Source organism: Tamandua tetradactyla, chromosome 24, assembly GCF_023851605.1.
Source record: "Tamandua tetradactyla isolate mTamTet1 chromosome 24, mTamTet1.pri, whole genome shotgun sequence".
NCBI classification, from domain to species: Eukaryota; Metazoa; Chordata; class Mammalia; order Pilosa; family Myrmecophagidae; genus Tamandua; species Tamandua tetradactyla.
This window is the reverse complement of record NC_135350.1, coordinates 561,130-578,578: the sequence shown is the minus strand read 5'-3', so window position 1 is coordinate 578,578 and position 17,449 is coordinate 561,130. Positions and strand designations below refer to the sequence as shown.

At 34.2% G+C, this 17,449-nt stretch overlaps 1 protein-coding gene across 1 annotated transcript; it reads left to right on the top strand.

The window, feature by feature from the left end:
- The first annotated feature begins 14,586 nt into the window (after positions 1-14,586).
- LOC143668552 (olfactory receptor 5V1-like) lies at positions 14,587-15,533 on the top strand. The gene is given in 2 exon segments (XM_077143245.1): positions 14,587-15,370; positions 15,373-15,533. Coding segments are annotated over 2 exon segments (945 nt in total).
- Positions 15,534-17,449: the final 1,916 nt, after the last annotated feature.

Genomic DNA, 17,449 nt, shown 5'->3' with positions numbered 1-17,449 from the left:
AATCTAAAGCTTAGTACAGGCACTAATGATTTGCTGACTTGTGAAAAGGTAAAAAAGAAAGACGACAAACTGTAAAAAACCTTAGCAAATCTAGAAAGTTCTCACCAAGAAATTATTTGAAAGATTTGCAGATAAATTGAGGGGGAGTTCCTAAAATGTACCCACTTGATGCTCTGGAGACTAGAAATCTATGTGTCAGCAGGGCCATAACTTCTGAGTATTCAATGGAGAGAAATGTCTTTGCCTGATCCATGTTTCCGGTGGTTACCAGGAATCCTCAGCATTGCTTGGTTTGTTGCACTTTATACCTATGTGCATCTCTGTCTCACAGGGCAACTTATTCCTGTTTTCATCCATTTTAGTATCTCATCTAATCTTTTTATATAAGGATACCAGTCATATTGGATTAAGGGTCCACCCTACTACAATAGGAGCTCATCGTAACTGAATTAATTATATCTCCGATAGCCATATTTAAAAATGAGGTCACATTTAAGGAACTTGGGTTTAGGATTCCAATATATATATACAAATATGGGACAAAATCCAACCTATAACAATCTCCATGAAGTGTTTTACCTTCATATTAACTGTAAAATAATCAAACCTATTTAAAAGTACATTATGAATCTTCCTTAAATTTAGTGTTTCATTGTGAAAGCTATACCATTATACAATCATCTTCAAGAAATATGGCTACTGGAACACAGCTCTATATTTTCAGGCAGTTCCCTCCAACCCCTCTGTTACAGCTTAACTAAAAAGGTGACATCTATTTAATGTGTAAGAATAACCTCCAGGATAACCTCTCAACTCTGTTTGGAATCTTTCAGTCATTGACACTTTATTTTGTCTCATTTCACTCTTCCCCCTTTTGGTCGAGAAGGTTTTCTTAATCCCTTGATGTTGAGTCTCAGCTCATTCTAGGATTTCCGTTCCATGTTGCCAGGAAAGTCCACACCCCTGGGAGTCATGTCTCACGTAGCCAGGGGGAGGGTGGTGAATTTGCTTGTTGTGCTGGCTGGAGAGGGAGAGTAAAAAAAGAGGTTCTTTTGGGGGTGACTGTTAGGCCTAATTTTAAGTAGGCTTGACCTATCCTTTGTGGGGTTAAGTTTCATATGAACAAACTCCAAGATTGGGAACTCAGCCTATTGCTTTGGTTGTCCCCATTGCTTGTGAGAATATCATGAATTCTCTACTTGGGGAAGTTGAATTTTCCCCCTTTCTCACCATTCCCCCAAGGGGACTTTGCAAATAGTTTTTTATTCTCTGTTCAAATCACTCTGGGATTTATCAGGGCATCATTCTGGACAAACCTACAAAATCTTATGCCCTACTCAAGGTTCCATGTACTTATGGTGTTCAATTAAGCTGTCCACATAAGTTATATTAGGAAATGCACTAGTCAAAATATAAATTTTGAACCAAATAAACATTTCTTGCTTTAGTCTCACACATAAGTTAAAATTTTGAAATATTAATTGCTAGCTATTTTCAACACCCTGCAGTAATGACATTTCTTTGTTCTTCCTCATGCAAAAACATTTTTAAATTTGTACATCTAGTCACTATCATTATACACTCTAGGCATTCCTAAATTATACCATCTCAGTCTTTGTCATCTATTTTTCTTTCTGATTTCATTGTGAAAACCTTGTGTCTGATGCTCCTTTTATCTACCTTATCAACAGACAAGAAAACATACAGAATAAAAATAAATAATAGGGGGAACAAATGTTAAAGTAAATTTAGATTGAAATGCTAGTGATCAATGAAAGGGAGGGGTAAGGAGTATGGTATGTATGAATTTTTTTCTGTTGTCTTATTTCTTTTTATGAATTGATGCAAATGTTCTAAGAAATGATCATGATGAGAAATATGCAATTGTGTGATGATATTGTGAACTACTGATTATATATGTAGAACGGAATGATCATAAGTTAAGAATGTTTGTGCTTGTTTGTGGTTATATTTTTTTTTAAAAAATTAAAAATTAATTGATAAAAAATTAGTGTTCCATTAGAAAGCAATTTTAAAAATTACTCAGTGTTGGACATAAGAACCACCCTGGTAATATCAACCTGTGTCATTAATGTCCTTAATGACAGAAATATCAGACACTATTCTAGAAAATAAAATAGTTTGGCACATCACATCCATCCATGAATTAACACTTATTTGCCAGTTTGAGTATTGTATGATAAACAAATTAAAAAAGCACACTACAAACTTATGAATTAAACAGCCTTGGGCAAACAACAGGTCAAACAAAACAAAGATATACAAGAATATTTACAACTATTGCAGAACAAGTAGACTCTGGGACCACAAATTTCCTGATTTTGTAGGGTACTAAGATGAGATTACTTCTGTTTAATCAGAAACAGAATGATTTCCCTCCAAGGCATTCCTAAGGCTTTTATTGACTCTAGATAAGCCTGGAGAAATAACTCTATTAGTAAATGGTAATGTAAACTTATTTTTAGTTAATAAGTTAGCTACAATTTTCATCACTATTTCTTTCATATGAGGATCCATCCTTCATATGAAGAGTGAAAAAAAAAAGATACTTCATGTTAGGACACACCAATCTAAAGCATTCTCTAATAGTTTGACTATTTTGAGGTTTTCACTCCTGAAGAAAATAAGTGTTGTCAGGAAGTGGAAAACTCAAAACCCTCATATGCAGTGGTATAATATATTGCAAGCATTGTGGAAAACAATGTTGCATTTTTTTCAGTAAGTTAAAAATAGAATTAATGTATGACCTGCTAATTCTACTCCTAGGTATATCCGCCAAAGAATTGAAAACAAATTCTTAAACAGATACCTGTTCACCAAAGTTCTTAGCACTATTACTCACAATAGTCAAAAAGTGGAAACAACTCAGGTGTCCATCAACAGTTGGTACAGACAGACAGAATGTGGTTTTGACTTATAATCATATGTTATGAGCCATAATAAAATGAAGTTCGGATACATGCTAAATATGTTGAGTGAAATAAAGCAGATGCAAGACACAAAACTGTATGATTTCACTGGTGTGAAATACCTAGAATAAGCAAAATTGTAGAGATAGAAAGTAGATGGCCAATAAACAGTGACAGGGCAAGGGGATGGAGAACTGTTAGTTAATGTATTACAGAGTTTCTGTTTGGGATAATGAAAAAGTTTTGTAATGGATGGTAGTGATAGTACAATACTGTGTATATAATTAATCACCGAATTGTATACATGCTGGTTAAAATGATAAATTTTGTGTTTTATATATGTTACAAAAACTGATAAAAATACAAAATAATCAATGAATATGATTGTTCATATCAAAAATACTAAAATACATAAATTCATCTCAATGCATGTGAAAATATTAATAAAAAGCAACAACCATTCCTTATAATAACTCCCAGAAAACTAGAAATGGAAATAAATTACTTGAACTTTACAGAGAACATCTAGAAAATTGGCACAGATATCATATTTATCATCACACTTAATGGTGGAAAACCAAATGATTTCTAACGTATGGGAAAATACCAGGACGTCGAATCTCCCTACTTTAATTCAACATTGTATTGGGGTTTGCAGTCAGTAAAAATTATTTTAAAAAATCACTTTGAAAAGTAGAAGAAACACTGTCTTTATTTATAATGGTAGGATCACTTATTTAGAATATTTGGTAGAATTTACTACTACCACAGTCTTTAAAGTCAGTGGAAAACTGCAACCCAATATAAGCAGGACTATTTCAGAAATGAAGTTTAGGTTCACGCCATTAAGCAAAAAAAAGAAAGAAAAAGAAAAACATGGCTATAGCTGATATAAAAGTGAATATGGAGTAAGTAGTTGAATATGATAGGTTTTATGAATACACGACCATTTGCAGAAATATGGACTTTATTTCTTGGTATTATTTATTACTTATTTTGACATGAATATGTGTGTATGACTCAGTGGGTCTAGTGCACTCATTCATGTGTTCATGTGTGTGTTTAGTTTGCCAAGACTGCTGTAATAAAATACAGCAAACTGGCTGGCTTTACAAACAAATTTTATTGGCTCATAGCTAAGAGGTATAAGTCTATAATTAAGGAATCAACAGGCCAAATTCTGTAATATTCTCGGTGGCTTCTGGTAATCAATCTCTGTGTCTGTCATATGTCAATCTGTCTTTTTCTGACCTTCCAGTGACTTGTACTTCTGTGCCTAAATTTCCTCTGCTTAATTGCAAAGTATATATAAACATGAATATAAATTTCTTAATTTTGATGTCCTGGAAAAATAGTCGTATTAGGAACATATCCAACTACTTTACTGGAGACTCATGTAACACTGTCTTATGAAAGAAAGATTTTTACCTTTTTATTTTCCTGATTGGTTGATTGTTTCCTTCTCACATACAGGCTTAATTGCTAGGCAGTCCACAAAGGAAGGTTATCTTTTCCAGAAATCAAAGTTTCTTCTCCCTCTTTGCTCTGTTATTCCTTAGATTGCTGCTTTTGTACATACGGTTTATTACTGAACAAAATTGCAAAGTCTGGTTCTTTCCTGGAAAATGTGAAATGGAACATAGAGATCAATCATTTCTTTATAAAATTATGACTCAGTTCATATATCATATCTGCTAAAACCTCATTAGCCTAACTTCACTGTGTTACTCCACTTAGATGCAAGGGATGCTGGAACTTTTATCCTCTAGCCTGAAAATTATGTGTGCTGATGAGAATTGGATGGTATGTCTACCACCAACCTAAAAAAGAAAAGTAGAATAAATATTGAGAGAAAGTAATTTACCAACCCATCAGATGAAAATTCAGAGCCAGAGGAGGTTTTATATAAGCTTGATGAAATTCAAATACTTCAGTCTGGGTATCAATATATTTATATGTAGTTTAAATAATGTTAAAATAAATTTGCATGCTATTTGATGTATAAAATTAATGAAAGCGAGAACTAAAAATATAAACAGTGACTGACAGTGAATTTATCTTCCTAAGAGCTCTTTCAAATAAGAACTATGCTTCCATGAACCCTGAATATAAAGTGTTTGTTTGGGCGCTCAACACAAGTCTTTAAAATGCAGAGTAAGTGGAATTTTTGGAACTGGTCTCAGGAAAATTTCTTGGAAAGGGCTTGAGTCAGCTCACACTTACTCTTCTGCCTTACTGCCTTCCGTCTTTCTAGATGTCTGGACCATGATGCAGTGAATAGAGCTGCACTGCTCATTTCCATTCCTGGGTGAATCAGAGTCATAAACACAGGATGCTGAGGAGAAATCTAAAGAGTCCTTAATTTTGCTTGATGTTTGGAGCTGGCACTTAAATTTGCAATTCTTTAGCATGGTGAGAAGGTGCTCTAGTTTGCTACCTGCTGGAATGCAATATACCAGAAATGAAATGGCTTTTTTTTTTTTTTAACATGGGGAGGCACCGGGAATCGAACCCGGGTCCTCTGGCATGGCAGGCAAGTGTCCTTGCCTGCTGAGTTACTGTGACCCAAGCTTTTAAAAAGGGAAATTTAATAAGTTGCTAGTTTACAGTTCTAAGACTGAGAAAATGTCTCAATTAGAACAAGTCTATAGAAATGTCCAATCAGAGGTATCCAGGTTAAAATATCTTGGTTCAAGAAGGCCAATGAAGTTCAGGGTTTCTCTCTCAAGTGAGAAGGCACATGGTAAACATAGTCAGGGCTTCTCTCTCAGCTGGAAGGGCACATGGCAAACACAGCATCATCTGATAGCTTTCTCTCTTGGCTTCCTGTTTCATGAAGCTCCCCAGGAGGTGTTTTCAATGTCCTTTTCCTAAACCCTTATATGCTGCTTCCTTTCACCCTGTACCATTTAGAGACTGTTGTATAACCAAAAAAAGTCATGTTCTTTATTGAATGAACTCTCATTCAGTACTCATGGGTGGAAAGTTTTTTATTGTTTCCATGGAAATGTGACTCATTCAGTTGTGGGTGGGACCTTTTGATTAGGTAGTTTCCATGGAGAAGTGTCTCCACCTACTCAAAGTGGGATTACTTACTACAGCCCTTAAAGAAGGAGCCATTGTGGAAAAAGCTTCGGTGCTGTCAGAGTCCACACAGCCAGACACCTTTGGAGATGAAGAAAGAAAATGCCCTTGGGGAAGATGTTTGAAACTAGAAATGAGAAACCCCAGCAGATGCAAGCCACATGCCTTCCCAGCTTACAGAGGTGTTTCAGACCCATAGGTCTTTCTTGAATTAAGCTATCTTGCCCTGAATGCCTTAGTTTGAATAGTTTTATAGGCTTAGATCTATAAACTTGCAACGTACTAAATTGCCTTTTTAAAAGCTGTTCCATTTCTGACATATTGCTTCCTGGCAGCATTAGCAAGCTAATACACAGCCCTACATTTGCAGAGCTCTGACTTCCGTTTCCTGAATGGCCACCATCAAGAAAAAACTTCTCTTGCTCATAAGTTCTAATAAAATTTATGTCTAACTCTAGCTTCCATCAGGCAAGGTCAGGAACATGGCTGCTTGGTCCTTATGGGTGGAGCAGCAGTGGGTACAGAGGCTTGAGGACTTGACTGCCACATCCTATGACAGGTGTGATGCCAGAGAGCTGTCGCCAATTCTGGAAACATAAGGAGGTAAATCCAAAGGTGTGTAGAAGACGCCATGTTATTTGGAATTCAGAATTTCTGTAAGGACTTGGTGGAGGTGGAAGACATTTTGGAGAAGACTACAGAGTGCATTTCTGGAGAAACAGAACCTGGGGAGCAGAAGCTTACTCTGGAGAAGGTCTTCCAAGGGTTGTCACTTTTTGAAGCAAAGCTGAAAAGTGTGCTTGCAAAGCATGTCCTGGAGAAGATGACACCCATTGGGGACAAATATGACCCTCATGAGCATGAGCTCATCTGTTGTGTGTCATCTGGTGTTAGAATGGTGGAAGTGGCAGTGGAGTTGCAGAGAAGATTATGAATGAGCCATCAGGAACTGAGTATTTTCCCAGAGTGCAGTCACACCTGTTTTACTTTATTTATTGAACTAGGTTTGTATTGTACATGAGCTACTTCATGGAATTTGTTTTGGAATTAGTCATATTGCCTTTATTTCTAAGCTATTCTATTGATTTAATGTGACCTACTTGGTCTCATCAGAATTCTTGCCATTGGGCATTTGAACAATGTAACATGTGCTCCTATGGCCTTTATCAAAATATGTTTAACAAAATTACTTTTAAAGTGGTACTCAGTTGACTGTCAAACCAAAATCTTTTTAAGAGGTGGAAATGAGTATATGTTTATTTTCAACTAATTCTCCCAATTTAGCTGATAAAAAGTTGTGAAGGGTGAGTGGGCAGAGTTAAACAGAATGTGAGTAAGTATTGCTGGCTTCTAGGAGTATGTACTTTCTGGAAATTTAAGGAGGTGGTAGGGATGGTTCAACATGGAGTACTTAAATGATAAAGGTTTATAGTAGTATACATTTAGGTCATTTGGATTCTGTTCTTTTTACCCTTCTTTCCTCCTTGTAATCCTGCCAGGCAGGCATCATTATCCTGCTCACTGTCATTCATTGTTTTATACCCCCTTCTTTCCCATTTGCAAGGGCCAAAGGCCCAGGTAAGACTTGGGAAGGCAGGAGAGGCTCAAGATATCAGAGACACCCAAGCACTTTCAAGCAAGTCTGGCCAAGAAACCTTGTTTTTTCTTTATATATTTTTTCCTCCCTCCCAAGGTATATAATCACTTCAAGGAAACTGAGGCAGCACTATCCACTAATGACCCAAGTCAGTCTATGTAGGTACTCTACCTACAGCTTCTCAACATCAAACCTGAGATCTTCTAGCCCTTTGTCAAATTTGCCTTATCCTTTAGCTCTTAGTTTATGAGTAAAGGTAATCAGGACAGAAATGTCAGGTTTCTACATTTTTCTCCTGATTCCATTTAGTTTTACCTGAGATTTATTTTTCTGTAATTGGTACTGCAAAGTACTAACTCTCACAGCAACAATCTATTTCTAGATTTTTACCTGTCTCCTGGCACATTTGTGCAAACAACTAGCCCTCCTTTAAATATTAATCTTTTCGAATACAGGGCCTATGTACTATTTATTTTTATTCCTTCAGTCTTGCTTGTAGTTGGTGTTTATACATGAATTAGTAAAGGAATGATTTCTCTGTCAAAGTTTAGAAAGGAAGTCAATTACGGATATTTTAATGTGTTAGAAGAGTCTTCAATGTTCATCTCATCTTCAGTGAAGACTTGCATAAGGAACAACTAGATATTCAATCATTTAAGTTTCGAAAGTTCTTTAATGAAAGTGCAAATATATGCGGAGCAGACAGGTGTTAGATATACAGATTGCATACGTCTAGATTTAAATTAGTTATCTACTATTATCGGTTACCTTCTGGAACTTACTGATCCCATTCAGTGGGGTAGTAAAAGTTGCCTCTTAGATGTAAGTAGTTCTAGGACACTATACACTCATCAATGATTGACTTAAAGCTGTCCCCCCACAGCTCCTACCATCACCACTAAATATAGTTCTTTTTTAAAAAATATGTAAAAACATGCTTTTAAAATGTAAGCAAAAGATTGGTAAGATTTTAAGACCCAGACTCTCTTTGCATTCCACTGAGTGCATACTATAAATTTAGTGAGCAAATTTCACAGTATGAATTTGTCTTTTCCTGCCTTCGTCCCTATGAGATTGGCAAATGGTAACAACAAGAAAATGAACTAATCATGCATGTTTGTTCTTGGATTACTAGCTGTTATTACCTTTGGATTGTAATTAATCAAAACTTCAGGTAAGGAATATTCTGATAATCTAAAGCATTTTCTAGTATTCCTTTCTTTCCATCTCCTGCTTTTGCATGTAGTAATAATTTTAGATACTTTTATTCATCAATTCATTTTGCAGACTTAAAAGTATAAATTCAGAAGATGGAGCTTTAACAGTATGAATTTCAAGAAGTTGATGAGTTTCAAGGAGGAAAGAGATTGGGTTTGGTAAGTACAGACTTGAATACATATCTGAACTCAGTCATCTCTGTGTGGCACTAATCATTTCACCTTTCTGTGCCTGTTTGCTTATCTGTAAAATGGTTTTATCCTCTCACAGTAGTGGTGTAAAAAGTTAATGAAATGTGTAATTGCCTACTGCAGTAGGCTCTAATATTTATTCTGTTTTATTTTTTACACATTTTCTTTCCTGTTTTTATAGGAAAACAGAAAACTGCCTAAAACCTAGGGAGATGGCAAAACTGGTTAAGTGAGGTCTAATTACAAAAAACTTAGGCAATTACAGTGACTTTTTTTCCTTCCAGTTTTTCTAGTATGCATGTTTTTCTTAAACCATGTCACAGAAATCCACATTTTCAGACTGAAAGAGCATAAAAGTTGTGTCAGTGGTCTTAATTGTTTTCATCTTAATGGTAAAAGGAAGCGGCATTATTGCATGCAGATTATATGTAAGGAAGCTTTGGCTTGCTTGAAGAGGGGATCTTGTGTTTTAGTACTTGGATTCTGCAAAGCTTTTACCAATGTTTCCTCAGTGCCAAAAAAGAATTGATCAGTTTGGCATAAGTTCTTTATGCTCTTTTTCCTGACAAATGATTTCAGTGAGAAAAGTTCTAAAACAAAATTGAGGAAACTAAGAGTGAAATGTAATGTTCAGAAATTAATTTAATGAAACCTGAATTGAAATTAAAAAAATTATGTCTAACTCCATTCCTGATGTGTTCTTTGGTCTTACTTAGGGCTGCACGAACCCATGCTCTACAACAGCTGGATTGGAACATATGTAATATGTAATGCTAGCCTATACAGTATAAAATACGAAAAATAATAAACTTTTAAACTTATATTATTCATTCATCATTATATAAATTTGAATTCAGCTAACCAAAGAAGTATTAATAAAGACTGAAAAATCTTTCTCTTGTAAACTAATATTCAGTGATTTACATAATATATATATTCAAATAAAAATAAAAGGCAAGGCACAAATAATATGAATAGCAGGCTTCCTTCTTCATGTAAGAATGGGAGGAAAATAAATAATATATACATATATATACATAAACACACACACACATACATAAACTTTTAATAACATTTGTAATAAGATTTACTGGAACAGTGCATCAAAACCCAAAAGAGGTTATCTTGGGTGAGAATAGACTGTGAGGAATCTGGATGGCAGTGAAATTCTGAGCATAAGTTTTTATATATGTATGACACTGTAAATGTACCTCTTCTTTTAAAATAAATGAAATTTAAATTTATGAAAAAGCAAGTCTTAATATTTAAGGCAAACAGAAAAAGCAACCTAAATTTACATCAAATTCCTACCGTAGCCATGAAGAAAAAAAAAAATGAATTCAAATTACTTATGAAAACAATAGCAAAGGACATAAATTCAGTGACTCATACTCTAAATAAAATAAGAACAGAAAAGGATTTGGAACTTTTTTTGTTAATGGTAGTAGCAATGGTATAGTAATTATCAAATTAGTGAGTATTTATCATAGACTATAGAAAATGGCTAAATTTAATGTAATTTTAGGAAATGAGATTTTCGCTATGGGAAATAGGAATTATAAAAATGGAATACTGGATGTAAACAAATGTACTCGAGGTACTTTATTGATGCTTAATTGGAATGAGAACATTGATATTAATTCTTGAGTTCTGAAAATATATATTTAAGCATGCGTAATTTTAATTAAAAATAATCAAAGTATATTATTTTACAAGGTCATAGGTAATTATTGCACTGTTGTAATATACAGTTTGGAGTTATGTGTTAAAATAAATTGAAAATTCCACTCATTTGGGTCTAAAGGGTTGTAACACCAATTCTTCTGTACATGGTAAATAGTTTTAACAATATAAAAGTATGAAAGTATTTAGTAATGTGTTTAAAATAGTGCTACACCCACAGAAGACCCTATTGTAAATGATGGACTATAGTTAATAATGCAATTATAAAAATATTCTTTCAAAAATTGTAACAAATATACCACACTAATGCAAGCGTTTAATAATAGGGCACTATATGGGAACCTTATACTGTATGTGTAATTTTTCTGTAAACCTACAACTGCTGCAAAAAAAAGTTAAGGTTTAACTACATAGCATGAAAAATATAAATTTAATGCAGGTTAATTAGATAAGCATATTGTACAGGAATTATTTTTATGCTTAAAGAAAAAATATCCTATTGACACCAAATATATTTATTTTGTTTGGCAATAAAATTCCTGAAAAAAAACACTGTTTTATTTTACCCTGGAACATTAAAAGAAACAAACTTGTCATGCTTCTGCAATTTAAATTTTTTTCAATATATTAAATTTATTTGTTATAAAATGAGTGCCCACTATTAGGTTGGAAGCAAGTCACTATTATCAAAAAGAGAAGAATATAGCCTCTGGAGTCCTAATTGTTGCTTTTCCTAAGGGGAAAAGGGACATAAAATCAATTATAAATGAATTTCAGTATAAATTCTGTATATAAGTGAGACATTTGCTTTTCTTTACTGTTGAATTTTTGTTAGTTGAATCATTTTGCTTTCTTTTTCATGAAACCTCTTCTTGGTAATGAAATCTCAGAAATAGAAAAAGCAAGAATATTTTGTGCCAAATTCTGGATTGTGTAAGTGAAAATAAACAATTAGATATTTGTAAAGGTGTTAATATATTGTAAAATTTACTCCTTTAAGAAACTAATTAAAACCAAATATTAATTAGGTAAGTTAAGTGTGTATTTTTAATAATATTTGAGTGGGTAGTTAAATAAGTGTATAAAAATTGCTTAGTCCTAAAACATGTGAATACCCACACATCTATGCCCAAAACCTTTGTATGTAAATATCTTCTGTATCTAAAGCGTATTTCTGATCCATGCACTTTTGATTTATATTCCTTGGATAGTGGGGGCCATAGGACTTATAGTCAACAAGGACGTTAGAAAGCAGGTGGAGAGATTACACTGTGGAAGGGTTCTGTGAGTCCTCTAGTTAATCAGATATTAGTCTATTGGTTTAAATAGGAAGGTGAAAGAACTGTGATTTGACTATATATTTTTAAAAACAATTCCATAACCTATTTTCCTAAGAAAGTTTAAATGTAATATTTCCTTGATATTGATGCACTAGTGTTTTGAATTATCCTAAGATCTACGATCTACCAGTGATAATTTGCTTATTTAACTCATTTTATTTTTCTCTGTATGGTAGAAACTGAAAGTAACAATTTGATACAGAAAGAATCTTCCTATATGGTACATTTGTCATTGATTCATATGTAAAAGTATGTCACAGAAATAATAACAAAGCTTAATGGCTAAGTAATTTCCACTTTAAGACTAATTCTAGACACACACCCCTTTCCCTAGATCCTCACACGTTTCATTTTTATGACGATGCTAAAGGCTGACTTCAACAAGTATGATTCATCTGCTCATATACTCATATTTTCACCAAGAATCACAAAAAAAGGTAGAGATATTGTACTACTTGGGACTTTTTTGATCTACAGCATATAAATCATTAATCCACTAGATTAATAAGAAATGTTATAGACCTTTTCCTCTTCAATATATTATCTAAGAAAATATTCCTATTATTCTGACATGGAGTAAATGTCAGGATTATTCAAAAGAAATGTGTATTTCTTCCCCACCGTGGGCAAATTCTATATGCCAAATTTATATGCCAAAACCAAAGGTTTTACTAAAGCAATTTAAGCATTGTTAGAAAAACATATGGTGTAAAAAAAAGGCATTATTACTTCTTCAGAATACACATTGGTCATTTAGCCTGATGTAGAATTCACCTCCGTGTTTTAAATCAAGCTGTAACTGACTTAATTACCGTAATTCTTGTTTAGAAAAAATAAGTCAAATTCCTAAGTGTGGGTATAAAGGAAAATGGTCCCTGAATTCCAAACTTAGTATTTGCTGTCTCAAAATGTTGTTTCTTGTAATTAAATTATTCTATCCACTGTTATCCTGTCAAAGTATTAGTATATATTCATAACATTTTATGGAATCTTGAACATTTGAGAAATTAAGAATTAATGCTACATATATTTTTTGCTTCAGTCCACCCATATTCATTTATTTAACAAACTTTTGTTCATTGAATAATGTTATCTAAACTTTTTGTTCTTAGTATAAAATATTCTTTCAATAACTTCATCATTGAGAAATTATTGAGAAGAGTTTATTTTCTCTCGGGTAGGGCACAAAACTGGCACTGCTTAAGGAAAAATTGAGTAGATATAATTATAGTGCTTCTAAGGAAAGAATAATACCATCTTCCAATTAATCTCAGCAATTCCTAGGTAAACTGTTCAGAGGGAAATAACTTGGTGGAAAACTATTTGTTTTAAAACAATTTGTTTAAAACTTTTGTTTAAAGAAATAATTATGTATATTTTGCATTATTATGCTACACATTTTACTGAACCAAAAAATTAAGTTTCCAGAGGTAAAGAAAATGAGGGTTGGGAATTGTGTAAGTGGAAACGTAGAAATAGATTTTTGCATTTTATTTTCTAAATATATTTTTCTGTTTAAATTTTCTATCATGAGCATTTCATGTTTATAGAAACAGAAGAAATTAGAAGTTAAAGTGACAAAACAACTACATAGTACCAATTTGTAGAATGTCCATTAAATTAATGTATTTTTGCAAGTAATCATAAATTTGTGATGATTTGGGCTATTATGCTAAACTAAAATGTAATTTGAAAATTAAACAAGGGTAAATAAAAGCTATATGTGTAAGGATATATAAATCTGAAGCTCCAAATGGTCAAATATTTGCATTTTAAGTGGAAAGGGAATTGAATATTTATGCAAATATGTCTGTTTCTTGTTGGGATAAAATGCAGACACTATCAGTCAAGTTTCATTTATGCTATATGGGATAAATTTAATTTCTATTAAGGTATACCTTCCAAGGAGACGACGTATTAATGTTCACATTTAAATGATTATTATTTTGAAGTTATAGAAGCGTTGTTATATTCTTTTCCAATAGAAAATATTTGATTTGTCAAATCAAGCTACATTCAATTCATTCTTTCACTCAATAATTATTTATCAATCTTCCGTTATGTGCCTGCCAGTTGCTAACATTTATTAAACTTTACATATTAAGGAATAACACGCAGCTTCAACCTTCAAAGTACTTAGTATTGAGACTATGCATGAAACTCTAAACACCAGGATAATAAACGCAAAAAAGGTGAAATGCCAAAGGAGATGCAGAGGATGCACCATCAGCTTTCACTGAATTGTGAATTACCAAAAGTTCCTTAAAGATCAACCAAGGTTTCACTGAGGCGGAATTTGAAAAATTTCACCTTCTGGTTAAAATGCGAGCATGAATATTCCAAGAAATACTATAAATGCACCGTATGTTTTTATTAGAAAATGTAATAATTGAAATGTATAATTAAAATAATGCTAACACAATTCATCAAGCTCCCTGGAACTATTTTCCAAGTATTTCTCATCGTTTGGCTTCAAGGTTTTTGATTCTAACTTTTGTATGCTGGTTTAATTATCTGCAGAAAGACCCGTGTGGAGAAAGGAGATGGACGTCTACAACCTCACCACCGTGAGTGAGTTTATCCTCATAGGCCTCTCTGATCTCCCCGAGGTGCGCTATCCACTCTTTGGGGTTTTTGCTGTCATCTATCAGGTCACTTTGGTGGGAAATGGTGCCATTCTCCTCACCATCGGGACTGTCAAAAAGCTGCACACACCCATGTATTACTTCTTGGCAAATTTGTCCCTCTTAGACATATTCTGCCCATCAGCTACTGTTCCTAAGATGCTCGAGAACCTCCTGACTGAGAAGCAGAGCATTTCTTTTGTTGGGTGTGCTTTGCAGCTTTATTTTTGGGTGGCCCTGACAGGGACTGAGGTCTTCCTTCTCACGGTCATGGCTTATGACCGCTACGTGGCCATCTGTTTCCCCCTTCGTTACACCCTCATAATGACTAAGGTACGCTGTGCCCTGCTTGCTGCTGGGACCTGGGCAACAGGGTTTCTTAATTCCCTTCTGCATACCGTGTTCACCTTCCGCCTGTCTTTCTGTAAATCCAATCGGGTTAACCAGTACTACTGTGACATCCCGCCAGTGGTCGCCCTCTCCTGTTCTTCCACGTACGTGGCAGATATGCTTATTTTAGTGGTGGGAGGTATTTTATCCATCCCTTCCTCTCTGATCACCTTTGTCTCTTATATCTACATCATATCCGCCATCCTAAAGATCCAGTCAGCCGAAGGGAAACGGAAAGCCTTTTCCACATGCACTTCCCACCTCCTTGTAGTCTGTCTGTTTTATGGCACAGCAATTTTTACCTACATCCACCCCTCTCTAGTCAGCACTCACCAGCCAGAGACAGGCTCATCTCGATGCTGTATGGGGTTATTACCCCAATGTTAAATCCCATCATCTACAGCTTGAGAAACACAGAGGTTAAAAGAGCGCTCAGAAAGGTTTTATGTCATAAAACATGTTTACAGATGACATAAGAGTGACAAAATTACTTAGGGAGCAATCCACTGAGATTGAATTCATAGAAAACATTGAAAAATTCACAGAAAAACATCTATATCTAGATATCTATCTATATAGAGCACACATACCTATGTATATTTATAGAAATTTATACATATGCACAAGCACATGCATGTACCTTGGGTTCTGTCTATGCATATATCTATATCTCTTTCTATCCATTGGGAACACAAAAATTTTCTTTCAAAATAGATATTTTGGGGAGGAAAACATAATAGTTGTAGGTTACTATGTATGTTACTAGTATGTTACATTAACAGTAATAATAGAACTGGTATAAATTGTATAATCTAGGCCTGTCTTAAATAAATTTCAGTCTATGGTTGCTCTAATGATGTTCATATGCATATACATAGCCATACTTATATTTATGTCTATAACCATCTATATCTATACTTTTCATCTCTATCACATGTATTATCTATAAACTTTTATTTATATCCACTTTTATTTGTTCTATATCTATCAAACTATCTGTGGATATTACTCTTAGTTTCTTTGCTTAAATTGCCTACCTGCTGATCCTCATGCTACCATAACTGTATCATTTCAATCCCCCACTTCTTCATCTTTGGTATCCACTTGCTCTGTTTCTCCACTTTTCCCCTTTTCCTGTGACCACACTCACTCTTGTTTCCATTTTTCCTTCAAAGTAGAGCACTTATTTTCTTTATCTCTGATATTAGACGTCTCATTCAAATGACTATGTGACTATTATTTTGATGTAGTCATGTTCAAAACTGAAAGTATATTCTGCCACACACACGTACACACACCTTATCTGATACCCTGCACTTTGTGTGTGCGTGTGTGTGTGTGTGTGTGCTGTGTGTGCTGTGTGGTGAGGGTCACATGTCATTCTTTTTCCATGTGAGTATCCCCTTACTGCGGCACCATTTGTAGAATTTTTCCTTTTTGGTTTGGTTTTTCATTCGTTTGTGTTTGCTTGTTTGTTTGTGTGGGAAGTACATGGGCTGGGAATCCAACCCGGGTCTCCCATATGGCAGGAGAGAATTCTGCCACTAAACTACCCTTGCTCTTCCACCCTGCACTTTTTTGTTTCACTTTTTACAACTCTTCAGATCCATGAAATTGAGCACTGTTTTATCTTGAAGCTCAGCACTTGCGTTCAGTGTGAATAGAGAGCTGTCATTTCTGACTGTGGATTACTCACCATTCTTACTTGATTTTCTCCTCTTGTCACCTCTAGAAATTCATTGGTTATGTAATTGACAATTTTAAGTCATCAACAATGTATAATTTTTCTCCCTAATATCCCCCAACTCTATACATTCCTGTTGCCTCCTAAAATAGATCCCATTCTGCCTATCACACTGTTTTTGCATTTTACTATAACAAGCAATATCCAGCCACTCTACATTTCCTGATGGTTCACACTGTGGCATCCACTATCTTCTCTCTTCCTTTTAACCACAATCTGTCCTTTTTTTACGTCTAAGTGCAGTGAATCCATCACTAATGGAGTGTTCTTCTATTATTTAACAATGTATATGTTCACCTCTGATCTTAAGTTATTTCCAAAGCTTTGTGATGTAATAGCCTTATTATATGAGGGTTTGCCTCAAAAGCTAGAGGTTATAAGCACTTTCAGATGCTATGCTTTGGGATCAATTACATTTACCAAATTGAAGCAATTTAATGACCCAATGTGTACCTTCAAAACTTTCCAAGGCTACTAAAGTAGTTGGTTGATCAAATATATGTCACTTAGATTAAGACAGAGTGGAAAATTCCATGTAAATTTTAAGAAGGAAATGCAAAAATAATTGTACATGCTCGATATTTGCTTTGTTTTAAGCCTTCATTTTATTTTCTACAGCAGCTTACATAGGATATTAAAGAATCAAGT